The following is a 26328-nucleotide window of genomic DNA, read 5'->3' on the forward strand; positions in this document are numbered from 1 at the left end:
GAGTTAGTCTGTGGCAATGAGATACTTTTACTTTACATCACTGACTCCAAGCCAGTTCAACAACCAAAACCACTCAGTTCAAGTGCCATCTAGATACCACTAAAAAACCACGTACCCAAATATTGGTCTCCATCTGACTTCTACCTTTACTAGGACACTAAATCATAAGCTACTGATGAAGAAGAAACTAAAATATATGTACTACATTCTAAGGTGAAAACAGGAGGAAATTTTATGACTACATTTGCCTAGTGATTTTTTTGGCTGATCCTACATAGATAATACATCAACAGATAGGTTCTTAAAGACTCTGAATTCTCAATGAGAAGCACACTGCAGTAAGTTCAACGCCTCCTGTTAATCTGGGTGTAGTGGCACTGGTTTCCTGCAGTTATGAGGAAGACATGCAGAGCAACTCACCAACATGGGATCACTGTGTTAGCATCTTCCAGTAAAATTACAAGACTGACATATATTTAAATATTAGTTTTCACAGCAATAACATTGCACCAAAACAAAGGCATAAGCTAAAGACAGGTTTTAAAACAGTGAATGAACAGCCTGAGCATGCTGAGAAGCTTATGACAGGAACAGTTCCCTTGCTCCCTTGATCCTACTCTTCCACAATCACTTGCCTTTTCTTCAACTCTGTATAGCCTCTGCCCTTCCTCTAGTCCCTGCTCTTTTAAACTCTTTGCTCTGCAAGCCAAAAGAGAGAAAAAGCCACAATTCCAGACAGACATTCAGGCTTAGCCTCCTTTCAGCATCAGCTTATCAAACAGAATCACTCGCCCATGGCTCAAGAATGAAAGGAGTGCCTATTTCGATTGTTTGCTTTCTGCTGGACAATGCTAAAGCCTCTGTTTGGCCTGTGAAACCTTCTCATCGTACAAATTCTTCCCGATCCCACTGCAACCCAGTTAAAATGTGCATCTCCAGCGTTTTTACGCTGGCTCTGAAAACTGCCCATTCCTAGATTCAGTCATGGGCTCTTACATGGGGTAGTAAGTTTTCTTTAGACACAAGAAGGGGAGTTCCGTAAGAAAGGAAAACTGTGCGGGCGCTGGCACCACTTGGAATCCAGTTATACTACAGTCTTACTGTCAGATCAAGCTGCCTGTTCCGAGTTGCAATGGAAAGCTCAATGGTGGACAGCTTCAGCTCTTCCCAGTTCTCCGGGGTTACCTCCTGGGGGATTTCTGTGAATCCAGAAGAGAAGATATCATTAAGTGGAATTTAATTACACAGATCATCATTTCACTGCTATGAAGCATGAAACATCAATGGCAGCCGCAGAAATCCTCTGACCCACTGTGACCATTAGCTTTGCTTCTTTTAAACATCAAAATCTTAAAAACAGAAAAGGGAGCTTGGGAGTACTGAAGGAAATTAAAAAATACTACCAGCATTCACACAGCAGCAGCAAAGCACGTTACAGGGCAGCCCTGTGAGTCCTTATGCCCAGAGATTACCAGATGTCCTGGGCTAGTATTACAGGAACATTTAGAAAACACATGAAGTGCAGGAATCCAGTGTTCAGAATGCTGTGGTAACATGGATTTTCTATAGGAGGAAATTCCACAGTTCAGTTCTCATATATGAGTCACTCAGTTCATGCTTCTGACTAAATCACCTCTGCTAGCCAAGGAGGAACGAGAAGGACTTTGTATGACACCAGATCGCACAAAATATACACTCCCCTTCCTTCTGCTGTCTGCCCCATGTACTGCCCAGCAAACAGCCCAACCCAAGAGAGGGTCACAGAGCACTCGCAAGAAATTTACAGTAGAGAAAGAAATTCAATGTACTAGGAGAAACTTAAGGCTTCTCCGTGGCCCAGGGTTTACTGTTCTAAGTAACATCTGTTGCTCTGTGTCAGCAACTCCTGTCACTCCAGACAAAAACGGCTGCTCCTCCCTCGTCAGCTCACTAAGAAGCCATTCTACAGAAGGAAGATTTCAAGAAGTTTGCCCATAAGTGATTCTTGGCACTGGCAAGCAGGGCCCAGGGAATGCCCTGGCTTCTTTACAAATGCATTTTTGCTCATGAGACCACAAGCCCTGGCAGGACTACGCTGTTCCATGTCTGGCAGATACCACTGTAAGTACCTTGACAAAGTCACAGTTCTAGTAACTAAAATATAATAGTATTAACACCACCACCACCAAAATGACAGAACATAAAAGTAAAGCAGAAGAAACCCTCTGATCCATTAGAGAAGTCAAGTCTGCCAGTGAGTTCATGCCAAAATAAACACACCTCACCTTTTCGAGGAGAAGACCAGTATAAACGAAGTCTTCTGTAAAGCCTCACATACAAAGGAGGTCGGGATGGCTTCTCCTCTGGCTCTTCTGGAGGTCTCTCCGTTGGACCCAGATACATGAGAGCAGCTTGATGTTTCTGAGGCCACTCCTTGGAAGTACATGGAAAGGAAAGACCGAAGACAAAGCGCCTTTTGTTTCGCACCTACCTGTTTATTCCCTTTAGCCCTTCGGCCTATTTATTCTGTGCTCTCAAGCACTCCTGCAGAGCTACCCAGACCCCACCACTGCCTCAGCCACCTTTATGGCTTTCCAGACTCCAGATTCATACGCGAGATGACATTTTTGCAGCTTGGAAAAGATTACCCATGGTTCCCAAGTCCCAGTTTACTTCTTCCCCACACAGAAGTGAGGTATTCTCCCCTCCATAAGCTGAGAGTAAAGGGATGTCTTCTTTGCTGGTGATGTGTGGCATGGTGACACAACTGCTTCTGGCTGGAGGGAACAACTAAAACTGGCAAAGTCAACGTTAATGTCTGAAAGCACAACTGGTTTCTTCGTGGCACAAAAGCAACTTCAAAGAATAACCGCACAGCAGGGTCTAGTGCAAACACAGGAAGAACGCAGTGCTCTCTGGAGCCAAGGGGCACTAAAACCTGGCAGGTCTTTGTTCTCCAACAACTCAAACAATCAAGATCTGACCTGATAGTCAGGTGCTTATAGGCAGTAATGCAACAGGTATTGAGGCAAGTCAGGTGAGCTTTATAATGCATTGTGCGTGGGGGAAAAAGTAACACATTATTCTTGGTGATATTTCAGACTCCAGTGTCAGAAACTGATGAACCATAGCTCCTGAAATACTTCCAGCTTCCTCTCATTTTGTTTTAAATATAATTTCTGAAATGCTCAAAAGACAGGACTTACGGAGGAAATAACATGATTTTTTTTTTAATGTATAAACTAAAACAACCCAGCCAAGAGCCCATATGTACTCAATACAGTATTTTTCCACGCACAAAACTTTAAAAGTAGTTTTGGATCATATAACACAGGTTGTTAAGCTAATTCACCTCACACCTCTGAGAGCAAGGGAAGACTCCACTATGATAATCAGATAATAGACAGGACGAACAGAGGTTGTATCAGCAGGGCAATGCACGAACGGTACGTATTAATGATTAAAGGGGAAAACAGCAATGCTGCCATAATTCAAGCCTGCATGTTTTAGAAGAGATGATAACACTCATAACAATGACCCTACCGATATCAAAAGTGAGCTCTTTCTCCTTACACTGTTTTCAGCTACAGGTCATCCTGTTTCAAAGGACAGCTACAGCAAAACCAGAAAAGATGAAGTAATGTAAGAGGTACGCAGAGCAACAAACACCACAATTAGGGGAGACTGGGCAGACACTTTTCTGTCTTAATAGCAGAAAAAGTGAGCACTTCTCTTAAACCTTTAGCAACTTAATATATCTTTTTAATGTACGATGAACAGCTCATCAGTGAAATCCACTACCATTGCCACTAACTGAGGCTAAGGACTCTACAGAGCTGAGAAAGGGGCTGGAGAGAAGTGAAGAACGGATTTCTACTTAGAATGCTGGCACACAGAATCATCATCTCAAATTTCCTGGAGATGGGGCAAAAAAAAAAAAATTATTTCATGCATGCACTACAATTTAACTCCCCTTTACTGAAGGTTCGTACAGAGGAAGCACTGACACTCTCACAGCCAGCACGGCTGGACTGCACAATCTGATCTACTATACCTGCTCCAGGGTACTTCCACAGCCTTTCATGAGGCTCCTTATATGTTCAGAGGAGAGGAAAAGCATGTGAATGGAAACACCTCATCTTTCAAGCAGGTCAAGTTTTCATCTTTCCAGGATCAATTTCAAACAACAGAGAAATTTAACATGAGATACAAGCTACTAATCTTCATGTTCGTTTTACTACACCTGGAAGCCTGATTATCAATGTGCGTGAACAGCCTAATCATAGACACTTCTGCCAGATAAATAAATCATAATGGAATGTTATCATAAGAAAGACTGTTGAGAAAAAGTGACAGAGCACTTCAACGGCTACTTCAGCACCCGCTATTGCTCTCCAGTTTCAAAGGTGGTTACTGGCTCCCCCTGGTGATCTTGTAGCAACAGATCCTCAGCAAAGACATTTTTTAAGTATTCCTCCTCCCCTTCATCTCTTCAGAAGTCAAGTCTATCAATTGCTAGGTTTTTTAACAAGTCGAGTCTCACTCCCACTTTATGCTGTCACCAGAATCATTCACAAAAGCTTGCAGATAAATTAGACAAAGTATAGTCAGCCTTTTCATTTCCCAAATACAAAAACACTTCCCTTGCAATTTCTCTTACCTTGAATGTACTGAAAAAGTGAGCTGCTTTGGTTTTTAGAGGCCCAAGGTACCAGTATCTGAAAAAAAGAACACAAATAGAACTTCTAAAATAGCCAGGGGTTCATACTAGGAAAGTGGGAAATTTTGTGTGAAGTCAGAGCACAGACTTGTCACTGAAGTACATGCTCCCCTACAACCTTTAGCTTTGTGATACTCTAACATAGTTTCTACATATCACCAGCAGCTTAGCAGTGACATCCCTTTCCTGAGTTACAGATCACCAACATGCAGTATACAATCTTCCCTACAGGCAGCATGAGCCCGCAGTAGCAGAACTTTACCTGGGAATGATTTAAAGGTCTGTGATCTAACAGCTGGTGGGATGCATCTCCACAATATGCGACAAAGAACAAGGTTGGAGGAAACAAACAATAACCAACAGCCTTGGTGACAAAAGAACAGAGACAGCAAACATCCATTTGCCCCAAAGGACTCTCAGATCAAAATCACTGGTTTATAAAATAGAAGTCCTGCCAGCCATACAGCATTGTACAGAATCTAAAGATGTGACTATATTTAGGCTGGCTTGGCACACGTTTCGATCACTGTCTTCCGCTAAACAAGGTCAACAAAGCACATTAAACACCATCAGCTCAAGAGTACTGCAGATTTAAGTACATCATTAACTACTAAGGCGTACAACTGTCACACCCCTCCCATCAAGCCATGAAATTGTCTGTAAAACAGTAAAACCTCAAGAGCATAAAACAGTACTGTGTCTCCAGCAGGACACTGCTTAGCAGAAGGATAGTCAGACAAATTTCTGGAGCTGTGGCTTATGGCTTAGCTCCTTTTGTAGCAGACACTTTCTTTTCAAGTATGAGACTAGTTGTACTGGAATACACCAAAAGTTTATGAAGCCAAACAACCCATCTCTCATGAGGACCAAAAGCAGATAAAGTGGAGAAATATGGTTCTTGTCCCAGGCACACTCTTGAGCATCCACGCATTTGGGGCTGAAGTGCTTTCCAAGTTGGGCACGTTCTCTGCGCGTTCAAAAACATTCATGGAAGAGAACAAGAACTGAGGATGTTCATATTGCCCCACACAGAAAAGGTGCTGGGAGTGCAGAGGGAAAAGAAGCGCACTCCTTTAATCATGGTGCTGCCATTAGCAGGACAGCCCGCAGTATAGTCAAGTCAGCACCTACACAAGCTACCAAGAATGTCCCCTGCTTTCCAGGGACATGCACCCTTTTTACTGCATATTGTACTGGGGTACTGTACATGCCATTTACTGCATCTCCCCCATTACCTCTCAAACCTATGCAAATATTTGCCAGACAGACTCTAGAGGTCTTTTTCTTCTTGCTTTCTGACAAAGACAGCTTGCTCACAAAACACCCCGTACTTCCCTACGGCGGCACAGCAGAGGCACGTGCTGCAATTCCTCCGTAACAGTTTGACAAGGGAGCTGCTTCAGCCCTCCTGCTTCCTTCACCAGAAAATGCCAGTCATCGGATACGCAGGCAGCGGCATATTAAATGTCCATTTGGAGAAAGCCCAACAATTATTAGTTTAGCATTCAGAGAACAGTCATCAGCCAGAACAGTCCATGCCACTCCTGGCAGGAACTGAAGGGCATTTCTACTGCATCTGATGTCCCTTGTTGGAATTGAGTTACAGAGTCTGCGAGCGCCTTTTCATTGGCAGCTGATGAAAAACAATAGCCAATTACTTTCCTTAGACTTTACTCAAGGGAGAGCTTTTCCCACTGATACAATTTGAACAAAGTTCCAGAAGCGGGCACCGTGGGGCAAGCAGAAAGTAAATACTTAGAAGTACAGGTCAGCACTAAATAAGTGTTTATTTCAAATAATAAAAATGCTGAAATGTTTTACGCTCCCACGTGCGTAATGCAAGACCTAAGAAGAGTGGGTGCCTCTGCCTGTCAAATGCCTAAACTCAAAAAAGACTTCTTTGCAAGGGGAGGGCGGCTACGTCCTTTTAGGCAACAGACACTAAAAAAGGAATGAATTTCACAAATCAGTATTTTCTTACTTGCTAACTTTAACTCCCGCATCTCTGTAAGATCCCCATCTTAAACCAGTCACTGCAAACACAGGCTGTTCCTTTTCTCCCTGCAAAGAAAAATAAACATTGCAAAATTGCTTTCTCTTATCTTGCTCCCAACTTGATTTTTTTTCAGTGAGAAAAATATCATTTCTGTTTAAAAACTGATTTCTGATTAATGCCAAAAGTGAAATTTCACAGAAAAGGTACGATAAGTAGCTAACAGAAATAAAGCTAAGCAGAATTTAAGTGTTACACATTCTATCTGCTTCCAGAGAGGACTACAAGAGGTGAGATTTTGAAGAGGTTGACTGAGTTTCACTGCACACCCAGCAATAGCCATTTCATTTTGTGGATATCACCAGCCAAAAGCAAGGAGCTCTGCACAGTGACACCAAGATCTGGCTGCATAAATGCCCGTTCCACGACCGAACAGAAACATAATAGTCAAAAAACATACTGGGCATAGTCAAAGGTTTTCCCATTTCACATTTTTCACTTTGTAAAAGAAAGCCATTAACTCCACAATAGATATGAACGCACTAAATCAGCTCAGACAACTATTGTTATCTCTCACCATTTCTACAAAAGTATCAGTGTTAGCAAGTTTTGTATTCATCAATTCTCTCTGAGCCTCAAAAAAAGACGTTCAGGCATTCTAGTATTTTCTCCACTTTAGACTATCCGATGCCATAGCACAGTGGAGAAACGACTGTCATCAGAACTACTGATGCCATAAACCAAGATTCCTAACAGCATCGCACGGAGGAAAAGCAGTCCATGTAAACAGAACAACATCGGGACAGGGAAGTTTTAGGGACTTTGGATGCCAAACAAACAGATGATTTTACCTTGATCTGCAAGACATCAAGTGGAACTGTCTCTCCTTTCAAAATGGCCAACGTAGCATTAGTAATATGTCTGCAAAACAAACAGGAAAGTAATAAAGGAAAACAAATGAGAAGGAAGAAAAAGAGTAAGCATCCTGGTTTGAGAGCACCAGGGTAAAAGCTTTAAAATTATCCTTTTTTTCAGCAAACACAACTAGGAGTCCAGGTGAGGCTTTTTTTTTTTTTTTTCAAGAAGAAACAACAATCTCAGGCAAAGAATAAAAGTGCTGCACTTCCTTGAAATCAGAAAGCAAACTGGGTGTCTGCAACATATGACAAAGCCTGGGTTCTAACAAACAACAAAAGACTTGAAAAGCAAAAGTTCTCAGCCTAAGCTTTCTGGAGATTCCTCCTGCTTCAGCAAACCTGGCAGATCACATACCAACTCTTAGTTGCTGGTTCAGATACTTGACATACTACAGACCCAAATCATGGTTTTATCTTATTGGTGGCAAGTGTAACAACCTTGCAGAGAAGGGGATGGGCATCAGACTGGTCTCAAATCACATGTCTGGGACTCAATTGCCTTAGTATGTCAATTTGAAGTTTTTAATCAACATAAATCTACCTATCAGCAGTGCTCATGTGGTCTTGGTCTCCATTAAGTTGAAAAGCGTGGCACTAAAGACTTTGTAACCAAAGTGTTTAACTTCATAAAGGAATCTCTGTGTTCAGACTTTGAAGTGTATGTTTTATTAAAATCCATTCCTTGTTTTCAAAGTTGGGTAAAATTTAAATTCCACGTTATGCACTTTTCCAGTGCCTCAGCTGGACAGGGAAAAAAACAATCCAAACCAAAACCAAATGCACTTTTCAGATTCAGCCCAATATTCACATGAATCAGCAAGAGAAATTGCCCTTGGCTTCATCCACGTTAGAATATTGAGAGAGAGAAGGAAGCTGTTCTTCTCTCAGCCCTTCATTTCTCCTAACTGGGATCTTTTTGTAAGACCTCTACAGTTCCTACACTCCAAAGTTAAGCTCTAGTAGTGCTGAAAGAACCACAGCCCAGATATTTCTTTTAAAAATATCACTTCTGCACTTCTCGAGGCAGGTTCTGTTACTGGTGTGGGTTGTTAAGCAGCCCATTGACCAAATTCCTTTCAAGTTCACCAATACACTGCAGCCTCACCTGCATAGCTCATTACCTTGGGACAAGAAGATCATTCATTTCAAACAGCTTCTTTAGAACCCAAACATAAATGATTATTTTAATCTTAGCTGCTGATTACAGTCTTGTCCATCTTGCTGAGCTTCAAAGCACTCTGGTAGTTTTAATGAAGGATGTCATGCCAGTTGGCTCACGGGTTTTATGTATGATGGATACCCGGGCAAGGGTTCCGCAAAGAAGAATCTTAATGAGTTACTGGGAGAACCAGAGTGAAGAGCTTTCAGGAGCTGGGAGAAATATATCCATTAATATGGGAGAAAAGAAAAAATAGAAAAGAAATTGTGAGGAAAAGAAAGATGAATTGACTAGACTTTTTAGTTTAGAAGTGGACAAAAATTCAAAAAGAACTCAAATGGAGGCAACAGATACTGCCAGACTGGATCATATCCAGGACGCTGACAGGTAACATTCGAGTTCTTGGAGAGTTGCCAGCACTAGTCCCATCATGAGGATGGGTGAGAAACCCTGCACAAGTCAGTAACGGGATCCAACCTTTCCCAGAAAGATATTCTTGTATGCCTTACTTTGCAGGTGCTAACAATGCTATATGCCAACTGGTTTCTAAACTTCTTAAACTAGAGTAGAGATGGAAAGAGGACCTGTTTTTTTTGTCATATCTCTGCTATTATATTTCTGATGACTCCTGAGAGTTCTGATCCTTTCTTTTTACTTAAACGTGCCAAGCCCAAAGCATCACATGATCACAGAGAAATTGGCCACAGCAAATGATTTCATGTTCTAATAATATATACATTTCCTTCTTTTAATTTTTAGGCAGTTTTTGGAAGTCAATAACTCAGGCAAGTCCAGAGAATCACCAGGCTCTGCCCAGAGACTGCCAATTTAGATGCAACATAGAAGAGAAAGAGAAGCGTCAAGCTACCAAGAAGCGCTGCTCCTTGAAAGCAAACCCAAAAAACCCTTTTCGGAAACACATAATACTTACTGGACCCGGTTCATGCTCTCAGGGTAGAGTGTGTGGCTCAGAGTGCAGGTCTTCCCGAGAGGTATGAATCCTATAGGAATTTTACTGAAGACGGCCTGGGCACATGAGGAGAGTAAATGAACATTTGCATCAGCTGAACGAAGCTTCCTGTATGAAGCTCACAGCTGTGGCTGATCTCACCCCCTTGGCACCGAGCAGCCAGGCACTTCCTTAATTGAGGCAGTAATACATAATGACTCAGACCATGGCATCCGAATCTGTGAACCCACCAGTGCCAACAGGGTACAAAGGAGCTCTCTGGAATCATTAAGAGCATTGTTACACGCAGGTTGGCAGCCACATCCTAACTAACGCGTGGGTTCTGTCAGCAATCTGCCATCTTTCTTAAGGCTGACTGTAGCATCACAAGCTCGGAATCTCATTTACCGTTGCAGAAATCCCCCTCTGACAGAGTAACCTTGCGTGACAAAGACATTTTCTCAGTTAAGGAAAAGGAAATTAATTGATTCCTCTGGCACCTGAATCGCAGAGCAGCAGAAGGCCTAATTTTTGGAAGTCATTGACCATGTTATTTTTTCTGCACCACAGTTCAGCAAAAGGGCTTGTTGAAGGAGCAGGTTATTATGCTATACTTCATAATAAACTACGCTTCTTGAAGCGTGTCAGCAAATCAATGTAAACTACCATACATTACAATGCACCACCTCCCTTCTCGGGCACTGCTGCCAGCAGCACCATGACACTGCAAATCCGTGCCGACTAAGTCAGGTCCCTCTCGTTTCATGCCCACCTGCTCTCCCTCACTACCTCTGCGTCACCTCCATGTCTTAACACATCTCAAGCACCCATCCCTCATTTTCTTCAGAATTGTTTTACAGTGGGCACACTGACAGGCTGTTCACATGCAGTCGGGCTCTGCTCCCCTGGCTGCCAGAACAGCATTTCCGGAATACCTTGCACAGGCTCTTCTTACCCAGGGAACTGGGTAAAGTAAAAAGTAAAGCAGAGCACAGAGCGAAGGGGCTGAACTGCAGATCTCTACTCCTAGGACAAAGTGATATGAAGGACAAGACGAATTCCCTGGCCAAAGATATAACCTGACACAGTGGCAACACTACAATGCAGTATTCCACCCAAAATAGCGCTGGATGCAGAGTTTTCTATGCTACTGCACATCAACCCAAGATACATCGACATAACAAGTCAAAAAACAGAGAGGAAAAACTAGCCAGTAAAGCTTTTGAAACTTCACTTGCAGTATCTTTAGATTATAGAGGTCCCATGGGCCAATTATAATAATATTAAATTTAAAAAAACAATGTCTCAGAATGGATACAGGCAGCGCCTCTTTAAATATACTGACTTGGTTGCAGTTTCTCTTGTCACATTCAGATAAAGCAACTGCCTAAACAGATAGAATTCTTGCTGCCAAGGATATCATCATAATCTTGTCTGGATCATTTAATTGAGTTTTTGCCAGCTCCTGCCAGAAGGTTTTGGGAACAAAGATTCCCTCAATAACACTGTCCTCCCTCTTTTTAAAAAGAAAAATCTCTCTCATTTGCATTCAGAGCAATCCACCTTGAGAGGTTAAAATGTGCTTTCTGCAGCCATCTGCATAGGTAGATAGTCACTGCTTGAAAAAATGGCAAAGTAATCATAAAGCAACGGGAGCACCGCCATAACCAAACTCGGTTTCGAGCCTTTACAGATACAAGGAAAACATGTACTTTCACCCGATACTTCTGCCAAACAAAGCAGCATACACAGCTGGTCCACGGGTCTTTGGAAGTTGCACGTTTGGCTTCTGTGCAATCCCTGCTCTGATGCTGGAAACTTCCCAAAGCTGTGGCTTGGGAGCCATTGCGCTCCCCAAGAAAGGGAATGAACAACAGGCGAACTGCAGGACACCGGCACGGCAGCAAAGACAGTTGAAGCCAAGAGATCACAGTGGGAGTACAATCAACTTCCTCTTAAGAAATAAAATCACAGTTCCTCACCTCATCTGCTCTGCGGAGAAGTCCAGTTATGACCTGAAAAATACAGTAAACGCTCAGCTCTGAGAATTTTGGTTTTCAGAAACAGGACAAAGCTACGATACTCATACCCACGTTTACTCTTCAGAAAAGATTAAAGGAGCAGCTACTCTTTTGTGGAGGGTGCTACAGTTGCTTACATGAGAAAGGAGGCATGTTCAGTGTGCAAACGTGGTGGAAATAACAGAGTTATAAGCATATGCTGGCACCACAATCAACACCAATGTAAGTGTTTTAACACTGAATAATGCTCAGTATAATGCAAAAATAGCACTTGTAAGCCTGTAATTAACAATAATCAGTTCTAAGGCCAGCAGAAACTTGCAGATGTATTCTGACCACTTTCTCTTAAGGTCATTGCATTTAATTTAGCCATTGCCTTACGAAGCCAGTGGTTAGCATTCCAGGAAATGCTTTAATAAAATACAGTCTTCCTTGAAAAATAGAGTATCCCTCAATTCTGCTGGTACTTGGCTCCTGTCATTAATCATCTTGACAATAGGCATTTATTAAATACATACTGTGCTTTGTTATCACTCCCACGTAATTTTTACATTTTCTGATTCCCACTTAGCAAAACATGCTCCTTCTGGGGAGTACAGATAGGAGTGAGCTTTGAAAATCAAACCACTACAGCAACATTACAGAGAAAGAAAAAGTTAGAATCATGTCTCCCCAAATAATTTTCTCATTCTAGAATAAAATTCTGGAAGACAGTTATGTCACATACTCTTCCTGCCCTCACTCCCATCACTCCTTTTAGACTAATAACAACTAGCAGAGTTCTCCTGTCCCCAGAAGTTTGTAACATTGACTGAAAACACAGATACTAAACCAGACAAATCTCTAGTAATAGTTGTTACAATGCTGCTACATTACACAGGCTCAATTGTCTCACCCTCGGCCTGACTATGATTCTCAACAAACCAGGACAAAGCTCCTGAAGTACCTCTTGTACTGTGCCATCTCCTCCTGCAATAATGATCAGATCTGTGTTTTCCATCAATTCTAGCAGCTTTTTCGCTTGTCCCTCGTAATCGGTCTGAAGAAACAGAAATCCAAAAATGAGAACACAAGTGACTTTTTCTAGGATTTCTCTTCTACGGGTAAAAAAAAAAGAATCATCTATTCACTTGCCTAATAGTTACTCTCATACAGGCACACAGTACTGTATATAAGTTACATCCACCGAAACTGGTAACAGGTTTAGCAGTAAAGAGTATTTCTAAACCACCAAAACCGTTTTCTGCAAAATGCATGTCTCTTACAGGGACATCTCAGCTGCAGTTACTGGCCCAGCCCTGTGTCGCTAACTTGTCAGGCCTGAAGCTACAAAGCACCTGAAGTCTTGTCAAATACTTTTTCTCTTAGGGTGGGACTAGGTATTTTCAATGATCAGACTAAAGCATTAATAAAAACCAGCATTTTAACATTAACTCATACAAAAAAAAGATCGCAAGACGGGAAGATACATATTAGAGTACTTCACTGCTGGGACACAGTGGCTATTAATCCACATACCACAGCCTCAAAAACCTGCAAGATTAGAAACCCTACGCATTTATTTGTCCTTCTCTTTCCAAAGAAAACCTCTCTGCCAATTCACGCCGTTTAGAACTTGGTGTTCGGTTTTCGTGATGGGAATGTTGAGTTATTTGGGGATAAGCTGAGATATTTTCAGTGCAAAAACAAAAGGTGATTTTTAATTAATTTGAGCAGCTCCACTGCACATCAAAGTTCCTCATTTCTGAATTCTGCAAGTTCAGGCAGAATTGACAATTTCAACAGCAATGGGCATGCATCACTAGCCAGCACTCAAATATTGAGAGTTTTCTCTCAAATATGAATTATGGAAGGGCTGCTTCAGACAGACAGACAAGCATATACACTGCTTTAGCCGAAAATCAAAACCTCAGTACAGTTTGTAAATCAACTGTGAGTTGAAAACACTAAGTACCAGCTTACTATCACAGTACTTATTTCTTCTCACGAGATGTCTACAGGAAAAGTGAGAATTTCAAATGCACTGAGAATTTAACTTCAGTTCTTCAAGAGGAGGAAGCAGAGCAGGCAATACATCTATATTACCAGAACCTATCAGTTCTTACCTGAACCACAGTTACATCCAAGCCAGATAAGTGCAAAATTGGAGCAGCATTCTTTTCAAAAAGGTTCCTGGCTTTGCTGGAAATAACAGAGCAAAAACAATTTGATTAGTCTGGTGGCTAAAAAAAAAAATAAAGAAACAAATGAATAACAACAAGAAATCTACTTAAAAACAGGCATGCAATCTACACAGTCAGTCACTCAACCTGTCAGTCACAAAAGATGATATTTCATTTGGTTCTAATGTATTTCATTCCTAGACTCATATCTCAAACATCAGTTTTTTGTTGCAGTTTTAATAAATGCAGAAGAGGCTATCTAGCTTTCTCCAAAAATAATTTAAAAAACCAACAAAACAAGGTCTTCAGAAAGAAATTTATTAGAAAATTAATGACTTACAGAGCAGTAGGCTTTAAGATCACAAAGAAGGCCCATTTAGGTTTTCAGAAACATTTTTATTAAAAAAATGTTTACTGTTACACAGTACTAAATAAGTTCAGAAGCAAAATTTTATCTGATCTTCTTTTGTTTAACGACTGTTGCATTTTCTGCTCGTAATTGCATAATAAAATAATTATGCCACTAACTATAAATTGCTTAGAACAAGTAGAAACATGAGACTGGAAGTCAGAGGCTTAATTTATTATCACTTTGCATTTTCCAGCCACGGGTGTTTTGAATCCCCTGACCCTCCCCAAGATGCAACTGATACGAAGCTTATCTGATCAGCAGAAACAGACGCACAGATCATATCCAAGATTAGTGTTTTTCTGCTAATGAGCACGCAAAAATAGCAGCCGACCTCTTCCAGGAGTCCTGCTCTGAGCCCATATTTAGCCTCTCAGTTTGTGGGCACATCCCTTTCAAGGACAGGTTCCCACAGAAGTAAGATCACTGCTGGTTAACTTCAAGTCTTGAAGCAATCACGGTCATCTCTTATTTCTACAGATTTTGAGGACGGGAACGCATCACATGTTTGGAAGGAATACAAAGGAAGGAATACAAATACAAAGGAATGACAGAGGCCAAAAGACAGGATAAGAGAAGAATTAAAAATATACCTATGTTTAGAAATCATTCTTTCAATTCAAGCATCTAGCTCTATTTCTCATCCCAATATTTTTGGTGAAATACAGTTTGGCACAGATATATAGCACCAGCTTGGCATCAGAGGGAGGCAAAAATGAGCTCAAAAATCTGGCTGGCTTTTATAGTGGATGGCAGAGCAAAAATACAGAAAGAGTGCCTCAAATACGAGTGTAGGGAAGGGGGAATTTTACCCTTTGCAAGCTGCTGGGTTGAGGAACACTGTTGCTTTCTTCAGTGGCATACTGGAAGGGATCAGCTGGTTGCCAAAAGCCTACATAAGAGAAAAAGAGCAGAGTTTGGTTTATCTTTTCAGCACGTTGGTAAAAATGGCTCAAAACATCGCGCCTCTACAAAAGGTCAATGGGTTTCCAAGCCTCGTAACATTCAAATGACTTCCCTCTTCAGCCACTGTACAGGTCTTCTACCCAAAGACATACCCTTCTACCAACAGCTCACACCACTGTTACAAGGACTCTTCAGATCCTTTTTACAATTCCACCACCATTTCGTTTTTGTCAACCTCAGGCTTTCTGGAATGGGCAGAGATCCAGGGAGTTATCCTTCACGTCAAGGTTACTTCATTTTCCTTCCTTAAGTAATTCTCATGCACCTGCCCAACACCTTCTTTCTGCATCTTTTTTCCACTTCCATACTTAATTTCTTCTCTCTCTTCTGGTCATTCTTGTATTTTCTATGGTTAAGTTTTTGAAAATACAAAAGAATCACCAGAGAATCTGTCCTGACCTCTATCCAAGCTCGCAATTTCTCAGATATTTTCAATTCCTAAGGTCTCCATATAAAAAAAAACATTGAATTCCTCTTCAATTTTGAATCCAACTCTGAATAGACGCGTTGATTTAAAATTCTTTGAGATTTACTCTGTACAGCCTCTTGTACCTTTTAGCCACTTGTACAGTTTCCATAGCTTTTCCGCAGAGGACTGAGTACAAGGATATACATACACAATAACATATGCAGCAGCACCATCCAGAAGCCCCAGAAATAAAGTAGGACCAAAGGATGACTGTGCTGAATACAAGACGCAGTTGACTGTCCCTGGTTGGGTTTTTTTTTTCACTCTTTATCTTGAAAGTTAATCCTCCTTAGCAGGAATTTTTGTATTGAAGAAAGTGGACACTCTATACCAAGCACAGCAGATTTTAGTGGTCATTAGCAGTTTAAATTTGTAATTAATTCCACTCGTCAACCTTTCCCAGGAAACCTCAATTAAAAGATGTGTGCAGCTGGCTACATTGCTCAAAACATTCAAATTTCTTCTTCAAGAAAGTAAAAGGATATGAGAAAAGTCGCTGAGGTTAAAGGCCCCTCCAAAGATAGACAAACAAATCAGTAGCTCTTAAGATTTACTTGAAAATCAGCTGGAAAGCATGCCAACATATTTTATTGCAAATGTTGGGCAGGAATTGGGAAACATAGGGGACCTCTAGCATGCTACAGCTGTTTGAAACAATTAATTATTTGCTTGGGGGGCACAATGTGATATATTTGCTTGCTTTAAACAACCTAACTAGGCTCATAAAGAATTTATGAGTAATGACATAATCACTTCTTCATGTAATATATTTAGACATTTATGTTACATACAGGAGCATTTCTAAAGCAAATGCTGATTTTTAAGACAGGAAATAAAAAAAATAATAATTTAACATTCTAGATGTCTTTTTTGGGGGGGTTGTGGGGTTTTTTTCAGATCACAATGTAAGGAAAGACAGCATGAAGCCAGACATTAAAAAGGGTTAATAAATACATATATATGAAGATATAATTTAGGGAAGTCAACTTTCTTGTCAAACACATGCTTCCAGGCACTGCATTTCTGGACTTCTAAGATGACATTCACTATTTTGCAACTACAAGAAGCCCTTTACACAAAGGCTGTGTATTGCTCTACAAACAGTAACGGAAAAACTACATTCCTTCACAGAAAACAATCCCTGCCCCACAGAGCGAACTATTTGCCAGCTAAATGGGACCTCTTTAACACATCAAATCAGAGAATCACAGAATGGCCCAGGCTGGAAAGGACCTTAGAGATCATTTAATCCAACCTCCCTGTCATGGGCAGGGATGCCTCTCAACTAGATCAGGCAACACATGGGGACTGAACGGGGATCGATGCCCAGAGTTCAGAAACAAGAAGGTCAATCAGCGAGATCACGTTTGCAAAGGAAGTCCAGAGTCAGCCGACACTGGCTTAATCCAAGAAGGAGGTGTAAAAGGTTTAAAATACGATAAATGAGTTCTTGATTACAGAATCTTTCTATTATCATTTGCCAACTCGAGGCTGTCATCATAGAATGGCCTAAGCTGGAAAGGACCTTAGAGATAATTTTAATCCAGCCTCCCTGCCGCCAGGGACACCACCTCTTAACTAGATCAGGCAACACATGGGGACCAAACGGGAATCGAACCCGCGACCTTAGCGTTGTTAGCACTATGCTCAACTGACTGAGCTAACCAGCATCATAAACTAGTATTTAAATTCAGACATGCAGGGCAGAGTCTTTGCATGAAGCACTGCTGTAGTGGCTACTCTGGCAGGAAGGTGGGCACCTCATCGATTTGGTACTGGAGCAGGCTTAGAAGCTTAAAAATCTGATGCAAAAATAGTAGGGGAATCCTCCATTTGACTCAGACTGAACTCTGTCTTGGGTGAGTCTCCCTCTGTTTTTCCCCCGATATTTACGCAGCACTAAAAATGCAAGTAGCATTTTTCAAACAATTACAGATTGTTGTCATTCTGAAGAACGTATCAGACGTTTAATGCCTTACTGCCGTACTGCTGTGCTTTCAAGCAGCGTTTGGCACCAGCACATCAGTGAGAATGGAAATTGCAGCAAGAATTGATTACGAGACTATCTGGTTCAATCCCTTTTAATGCAGGAGTCTTCTGCAGGATGTTTTTCCAGGCTTTAACCATCAAAATTGTAGGAAGTTCTATCAACAGTGCTTTTGCACTTTCATTTATAAGAATAAGCCATAATGGAATAGATCCCATCACTTAATGGCTAGAATTAAGAAACAGGAAAGTCAGAATTTCCACAACAGAACTATCTTCTTGGACCTGACTTTCCTTAGCAGTTACACCTCTTTGACAGCATACACAGGCCTTTTAAGTTCTCCTTACATACCACTTAATCAGTGACTTAAAAAAACAAAACAAAATTTCATCAGCATGCTTCAAATACTGAGGTAGTAATTGCTATTTTTGGTGGTACAAAAAACTTTTATCACTTTGATATTATGCAGTAAAAATTAATATCGACAACAAAAATCAAGAACAACTGACTCTATGACTTGGAAATGCATTTGACTCTGAAGCTACAAGTATTATTTACAAAAGGCGTATTTTCACGGAAAGATTTTTCTTATTCTTTGAGGAGACTTGAGCTCCCTTACATCTATTCTGGCATGAAGTTCCATTGCTCAAATCAAGTAGCTGTGAATATCTTTCCCTCAACAGCAGGCAGGCTAAAATTGAGATTATTCAGGTGCACCACAGAAGTAGGGTAATATCAAAGAAAGTTCTTTAATGAGAAAACTAATTTTCACCATTCTTCACAGCCTCCAGTATACAGCAATGATGGGAGGAGTGTTACACCCTGCAAAACCCGTAAGACCTGGCATGGAGAAGCAGGTTTTGTGGGAGTAAGAAAGGCTCTTAAAATTCTATAACATGCCACCAAGGGAATCAGAGCCGGTAAGCAGTATCTGTGCCACCCATGGGCAGCAGCACGTGTGCCCACAGCTTTTTAAGGACGAGATATCTTGATGGGAATATTGCAGTAAGGGAATTTGGTCTTTGCCAGCAGGCCACAAACTAGAAAACACAGTAATACCTCTCTCTGAATACCAGCTTTCTTATCAGTGACCAGCAAACAGGCTGTCACCATTAAGTTCCCAGTGCATGAGTCTCATCATGCTCAGTGTCCTCGATAAAGTCACTCAGGATCGAGTAGGCAAGGGCAAGGTCTGTCCAGCTGAGCACCAACACGCAGCGGTTTGCGCCACTTCTGCCGAGACCGCACCCATCACGGGGTACCAGAGATTTCAGTCTCCTGCCTTATCAACAAATCACTTTCCCTAAAAGAACTTTGCAGGCACAGAGCAATCACACCTGCAGGAGCAGAGGTCTGCATAGGACAGCAGCGACTAAGGTTACCCCAGCGATAACACTGCACCGTGTGTCGCGACAGCAGTTGGGACATGAAAGGCCCGGTGCCCCGGCTGCAGGCTGGAGGCCTCATCCACCCTCTGGCACTTCAGCAAAAGAACACAGATGGCATCATTATAAGGCTCGTCACGTAGCAAGGGCCCGCTGGGAAAATCTGCACAACTAAGATAAGAGGGAGATTTTAATCTAATTTTATCACTTTAAACGGTATTACCTGGGCTTCTTGGCATGCAGCTCTTCGTAGCAGGTTATCGCTATTAGGGAAGGCAGAAAAGAGAGCGGACATTAGCTTGTGTAAGTTTAAAACAATTTGCTGATTTTTAAAATGTAGGTACATACCCTTTGTACACGCACTTTGACAACACCAATACAAAAAAATACAGGTTCTTTAAGATCTATTTAACACATTTTAAGGATGAAATACACCCATTTAAGCACACATGCATATTTTTTTTCTGCACGTGCACACAAAGACCCTTTCTATAGTAAAAACAGAGCAGAAAACAAAGACTGGGGTGCCAAATGTGCTGACATTACATAAGCTATGAGACACTGTATAATAGATTTATTTCTAAATTGCTACATAACAGTACTCCAGATCTAAAGTATGGTGTTTTTTTCAGTGTTAACATGGCCTGTTATTTAGCAAACTGGAAACAGAGCTATTAAATAAGGAATAAAATTCTGTTCTCCTCCAGACCAAAAAGTGCTCTACTGGCCCTTGAAGACAAAACAGGGAGTTTTGTTCTGCAATGCCCAAAGTCTCACCTGTCCTCTAGATACTAGACCTCCTCCCTCCTTGTTAAAACCAAAAAACTCCTTCATCTTCCCCTTGCAAATACCTGGTAAGACAATAAATTATGGTCGAAAAAACATCATCCCTCAGCTACAGTCAGCGTACCAAAATGAATACATGACAGCAATTAAAAAGACTCAAGGCCAAACAAGAAAAACAAGTGATGCAGAAAGCAGCGCACTCCTGCCCCAACGTGTGGCTCACTGGGCCAAATCCTGCAACGACAGCGGCAGAAGAGAAGGCAAAACCTTGGCCTCTGTGTCTGGAAACAAACACAATCAAGATCAATTCTATTCCATGAGTTTATGGTATCTGTCTGTCACTGCAGATATAGAAGCTTCCCTGTTGGCATCACCAAAAGATGCAGCAATGCCATAAAAGGAGAAGTAGGGAGACTTCAGGTGAGACGTAAAGTTGAGTTCTGAGAAAATAACTCCACAGCAAAAAAAGCTACAGATTTATTCCTGGTGGTAATAAAAAGACAAAGGAAGAATTCAAGCACAGAAAAAGAAAATGTGAATAATCTCTCACCAGGACAACAAGTAACTTGAATGTCTAAAAAAAATTTCCTCAGAGACATGCTTTTAACTATGGTGTGTGCTCCTTAAAAACAAAGCAGTAAGTCATTTGTATTATGCACCTGAAATATTACTTAGAGGAGCAACAGACTTGTTTCTGATTGCAGGAATATAATGAAAGAGCACTAGCTAACAATCAGTGAAAAGGTTTGTGTTCCAAGCTAAATGACATTGTTGCAGCTAATTTCAGTTCAGCCAAGACAGCAGGACCGGGTAAATCCACACGACACGGCTGAGGGCACGAGCCACCACGCAGGGACGTTTCTCCCACTGCGGCCAGAGGAGAAAGAAAACAATTGCAAATTCAATGTGTAAAGCTGAAATATTAGGGATATCAAGAAAAGCCCACTATCAAATGATGGCTTGCATAGTTAATGTATTTGAGAATTGCCATCCTAGTCGCATTAGCAAATTCTAGTCAAATCCAGGTTATCGGTTTACTTCACATTGATACTGTTTTGTTCAGAAGTCAAGCTATGTCACGTCGTCAGCCGGTACATTTTCCTGGTACCCGCAACCTCATGCTGCAGTGTTAATTGCCTTTAAAATGGAGTTCAGCACAGCTATTCAAATGCAAGCAGAAAATACCATGCTTTCTGTCCGAACCAGCAAAGACCCTCAAAACAACCATCAAGGAGGCAAGCTAGATTCAGCTCAACCGATTCTTAACCATAAAAATTAGGCTTGACAGTTTAGACGTCAACATTTAAGCTTATTTTCTCCTACACCGAAGCACTTGCAGAAACAGAAAAAGTCTACTCTGACACATATAATTTTCATTATAAAGGAAAGGTTTAGGTTCTGAGACCAGAAGAATCATTTACTGTCCAGTAATTCACAGGTGATTTGTCTGACCTGTCGAGTAGCACAGCACCCAGAATCCCATGCTGTGCCTGCCAGACTCATAGGATTCCCACTGATTCAACCAGGACATACATTTCAGTCATCTGAGTTTGGCTTAACGATGCTAGGTATCAGGAAAATTTTAATTTCTTTAAAATGTTACCTCAACACTAAACTGTCTTCATACCTAAGGAAAAAAAAAAGAACACACAAGAGCCTCAGAGAGATGTCGCTGTGAGAACAGCATTCCTCATCCTGTATCACTGCTTTTGCCTTTACTCACCTCATATGGCTCACCTGAAGTACTACAAGAGGGTCTAGAAGACCTCTGCTGATCATACCAATTAAAAAACATAGCCAGAAAAATGTTAAAATAGCAAAAAAGGTAACTTCTTAGTCTTCTGTCTCTGTACGCATTAGATTATCAAAATACAGGTGTGGACCAGCTTCCAAAGAAGAGACTTTAACAATAAACAAAGTTTTGTTGATTTTTTTTTACTTCATTGACTAATACTACACAGTAACAAAACCTTTTCAACAACACTCCAACACATGCAGGTGGAGGTTGAGGGAAACCACTGCTCTGCCTTAAAGAACATACAGAGATTTCTTCTGACTTGCGCCATATCCACAGCAAATTAAAAATCAATTTTTATTTTACGTTTCCCCAAGGCTTATAGACACAATTCCAGCCTTAAAGCAAAACAGACACACAGTACTTCAGCTGCTGGCCAAGCCAGGGCTGCCTTCTCACCGTGAGAACTAAGCATCACACAGCTTACAAGCATCACACAGCTTACAACTGGGCCATCTTGCTTAAGCAGCAAAAAATTGGGAGCCAGAGAGGAACAAGGAGTGTCAGTGGGGTACAGAAGAAAGAGAATGTCCTATGCTGAACCCACAGACTGAATTTTGACTGGTTCGACAAAGCTATCGGTCCATCCTGCAAGGCTAGCAGCTGCAGCAGCGCAGACTTTTTAGAGAACAGAGCAGGCTTACACCAAAGCAAGGAACCAACTCAGAAAGAAATGAAGAGCACCCACGCAGAGCTCACCACACGCCAGCCAGAACACGCTGGGCTGTGAGAGCACCACATCCGTACGACCCACTGGAACCAGGGCTGTGCTGATCCATTTGCAACACCTCCCACCCCCAGCACAGGACCGGTGGTCACTGCTCCTTGTCCTAAGTTTTTTTAGCTAGAATAGGGAATTAACACTCTTGCATACAAGCACACAGATCCACAGTGCATTTGCTCTTCCAGCTGAGGCTGCATCCTCCGCCCAAGTGACGGCAGAGGCCAGGGCCGAAAAAAAAGGGTGGTTCCCACGATGAACGGTCAGCCAGGGCAGCAACCAACTCAACAAGGAGAAGACAGCAAACTTGAATTGAAGAAGCAGCTGTTGGAGGCCCACAGCCTCTCTAAGGGTAAGCCTTCGTCTTAGAGCCGCCCAAAGCAACTCACTTAAAAGTGACCGTGCCACAAATGCTTAAACTTCAGGTGTGAGATCCCATTACAGAAAGGGTTATCAGCATTACATCTATTAGGTACATTCAAGCAAAAAACAGCTTAAAAACTCTGCAGTTCAGTGTTTGCATTAAAACACAGTTTTGTGAGGAGAAACTTTACTAAAACTGTGCATATAGGATCACTCCTCAAGACCTATAACAGAACTCCTAAAAGAGATTATATCCTAGCAGAGAACTTTTTGGCTGCTTCCAACACAGCAAGAGCACAGCATGCTCTTTGCTGGATATTAGCATTTATTTCCAGCTTGGCTTTGGAAGAGTATGAAAGACAAATCTTAGTTTTCAACAGCTTTATCCAAGACCCAGAACTTAAATTCAGGTTTCTTAGACAAAATTTTGATGAAGTATAGCCAGTCACTCGGGAAGTACATGCAGGAAAGTGACAGAGTTATCAGGTGGCAAACACACAGAGACTAACCTTCAGATTACAGATAACAATAACACTCTGGTGAGCAATCAAAGGCCCAGATGCCATACCAGCACTTTCCACAGAGAAAGTCATATACAGGACAAAACTGAGTGTCTTGTAAGTCCACTGCCTCAATGTAATATTGAGGGTCCCCACCCTGACAAAGCGATGATGACTTATCCAGTGACATCACTGTAATAGCGCGGCCAAATCTGACAATCAGTTAAGCTGACATCCATAACACCAGCGATTAAATTTTTGCTGATTTGACATAGCTGGTGATTCACTGCACCACCCGGACATATAAAGAATAGCAGCAGCTCAATTCAAAAAAGGTGACCCAGGATATCACAATAAGCGGGGCTTCCAAACTCGGCAGAACTTTTAAAACAATCATACAGTGTCTTTATCTGTACTCAATCTCACATACGGCTGTTAGATAGAAGTCTGTTACTGTGTATGAGCACGTTATCTGACAATCCACATACCCTCTAAGCTCTAATCTAGCACATTAAATTCAGTGTCGCTTACACCTGTAGTATGTTGGGCTACAGATAAAAATGATATCGACACATAAATCCATGCAATTCAGAGAAAGGAAAGGGAGACCCATGTCACATGTGACAACCCTGAGTTATTTTCTTCCTTCTCCAGTACTACAATTTGATATTCTAAATGCAAGATAGTGGATTTTTAAAACATTCTTTTGTGGAAAATAAAGGAATTTTAAGATGCACTAAGGTTTTGGAAGAATAGCAAGTGGGCTTTAGTTAACAGCAGTTCAACCAGACATAATGCCTATCATCTTACACATGAAAAACCTTTGCCACCTCTTGATCGATGTCTCTTCTGAAGAAGTACCTTCTGTTATTGTGGGATTAAGGCTCCTTTGCCTTAACTTTAGTTTTATTTGCAAGGTAACCATTTTGGCTAAAACACTTCTAGAGCGCTTACGCCTCAAAATCCAACCATTCTTACAGCATTTGATGTGGGGTAAGTATATAAAATTACTTAATTGCCTACATAGCATTGTTCACCTATCAGAACATCAAGAAAGTTTCCAGGACAACGTGCAGCTGGTGCATATGGAACTCTCCCACAAAGGTTTCCAAAACAAACTTTGGAGTTAGTATCATCAAGGAAGTTTGATTGTTCTGTCCCTAAGGGAATATCATATGGAGCATGGAATGTTGTGGAAACACCATGGTCAAGCGCTGTGAACGCAAAGGAACCTGGAGGCATCAAGGAGCTAGTTCACTGCACATTTACCGTCCTGGGCCAAGAGTCTGTCATCTTCTGACAGATGCTGTCCTTTGGGTGAACTATGTTCATTATAGTCTCATTATAATCCCAAAACCCACCTCTATCCCATGAGAGTCCCAGATACACAGATTCGTAAGATCAAAGATGCATATTGCCACCCTTGTGAAGGCTGGCTGCATAATTCCAGGGACGTTGCCAGATCGAAGGCAGTTGGGTGTGTCGTGTTAGTAATGTGGAACTGGGCATCTCTCAGAATCTAAGCCTAGCCGCCCCCAGCCCCTCTGATATCTGAGGACAAGCTGGAATGCAACGGGGTTTAGCTTCTGCCAAACTGATTTGAACCTTTTTGCAACAGCAATTGTTGCCTCTTTTAACGCGACTGAAATTGGTAATTGGTGTCTCTCCTTTTAACGTAACAGTTATAACACATACTCAGAAGGGCTGAATCATAAACAAGAGAGGGAGAATCAGCACAAGGCTTCCTCTTTACTCTTCCTGTTCATCCACAAACCCCTTATTTTTACATCAGTCACTATTTGAACAAAAGCCTCCAGAGACAAAAGGCTAACAATACACTGATCCAGAAACTAAACGCTGCATGAAGAAAGCATCATACAAGACTAGGCTAAGCAGCTTCTCGACCTTTACAATTATTGTCGTCCAGAATCTTTTGACTTGGCGATGAACTGCTCCTCTCCACTCCTTCTCTTTACAGCCTATGGAGCACAAGGGTGTCCACATCTGACCCCCCAGCACAGTGTGCAGAGTGCAGGGTGCAGGAGAGGGACACCCGGGTCCACTTCCAGGCAGGGAAGAGGTATGGAGAACAAGTCTGGAAAAGACAACATTCTTCTCATCCACACTTGCCCACACAGCATCCTCCAAAGTCTTAAGGAATTACTCCAGAGCTCTTCTGTCCCTATGGGCACATAGAGACTGACTGCTATTTAAATGAAGGACAGATTGTTATTTACAGTAGCTCCACTTAATGCAGGCATCATATCCTCTGCATCCAAAAGAAGAACAAACCTTGAGAAGTCAAAAAAGCAAATGATCTTCTCCTTGCTAGAGAAATATCTTAGAAAATCCACAGGCATGGAAAAGCCAAGAAGAGGGATGGAGGAAGGGAAACATTTTTCTTCAGCTGCAAATAAATGAGCAACATCTCGGACATCTAATTCCAAGAAGTCAGAGGCTAATCTGAACCAATGCTGCACTGAAGCAAGCCCCTTCGTCAGAGATGCCAGTGATGCCAGAAACCGAAGCACAAAACTTCTCTACGCTTTTAATCTGTTCTAAAAGGGCAGATATAAGTCTAGTCAAGTATGTCTCATGCATACTCATTTAGTCTCTGATGTCAGTAACAGCCTCACGGCCAGCATAGCCCAACATGGGTCCGTCATTAACCTCTCGAAGCATCGCCTGTAGCAGCTTGTGCTCGGGCCAGAAGGCACCTTTCATACTCTCCGGCATAACTGGTACAGGGAATGTACAAAAAAACTCCCCAAACCAGCATCAAAAGCCTTTACTACATTTGGAGGCAAGCAAACTGCACAGAGGGATCCTGGCCAGCGGCCACGAAGTAAGGCTTTCACTGGGCACAGAGAATCACGGAAGGGCCACTGAAACCACTTTTGAATTTCTACACTCTCGACATTAGGTTCTGTTCTTCTGTCACTTCTTATTTTTCTAGTCCCTGGCTAAAACAACCCTCCACAGAGAAAATGGCTAAAAGGTTGTCACTTTTTCCAAACTGTATTTAAATCTCTGAAAGCAGTGTTTTA

The 26328-nt window shown here is 41.7% G+C and overlaps 1 protein-coding gene across 1 annotated transcript; it reads right to left on the bottom strand.

The window, feature by feature from the left end:
- Positions 1–1101: 1101 nt before the first annotated feature.
- On the bottom strand, positions 1102–26017 carry AGK (acylglycerol kinase; the record flags this gene model as incomplete). Its single annotated transcript, XM_009870466.1, has 14 exons — positions 25918–26017; positions 19894–19967; positions 19465–19478; positions 19340–19379; positions 15122–15201; positions 13844–13919; positions 12685–12777; positions 11700–11732; positions 9700–9794; positions 7544–7613; positions 6681–6760; positions 4640–4697; positions 2265–2412; positions 1102–1199 (listed from the first exon to the last, which is right to left on the bottom strand). Coding segments are annotated over exons 1-14 (1059 nt in total), but the record flags the coding sequence as incomplete, so codon positions are not given.
- Between the last annotated feature and the right edge of the window lie 311 nt (positions 26018–26328).

This window comes from Apaloderma vittatum, unplaced genomic scaffold, assembly GCF_000703405.1.
Source record: "Apaloderma vittatum isolate BGI_N311 unplaced genomic scaffold, ASM70340v1 scaffold18695, whole genome shotgun sequence".
Classification (NCBI taxonomy): Eukaryota; Metazoa; Chordata; class Aves; order Trogoniformes; family Trogonidae; genus Apaloderma; species Apaloderma vittatum.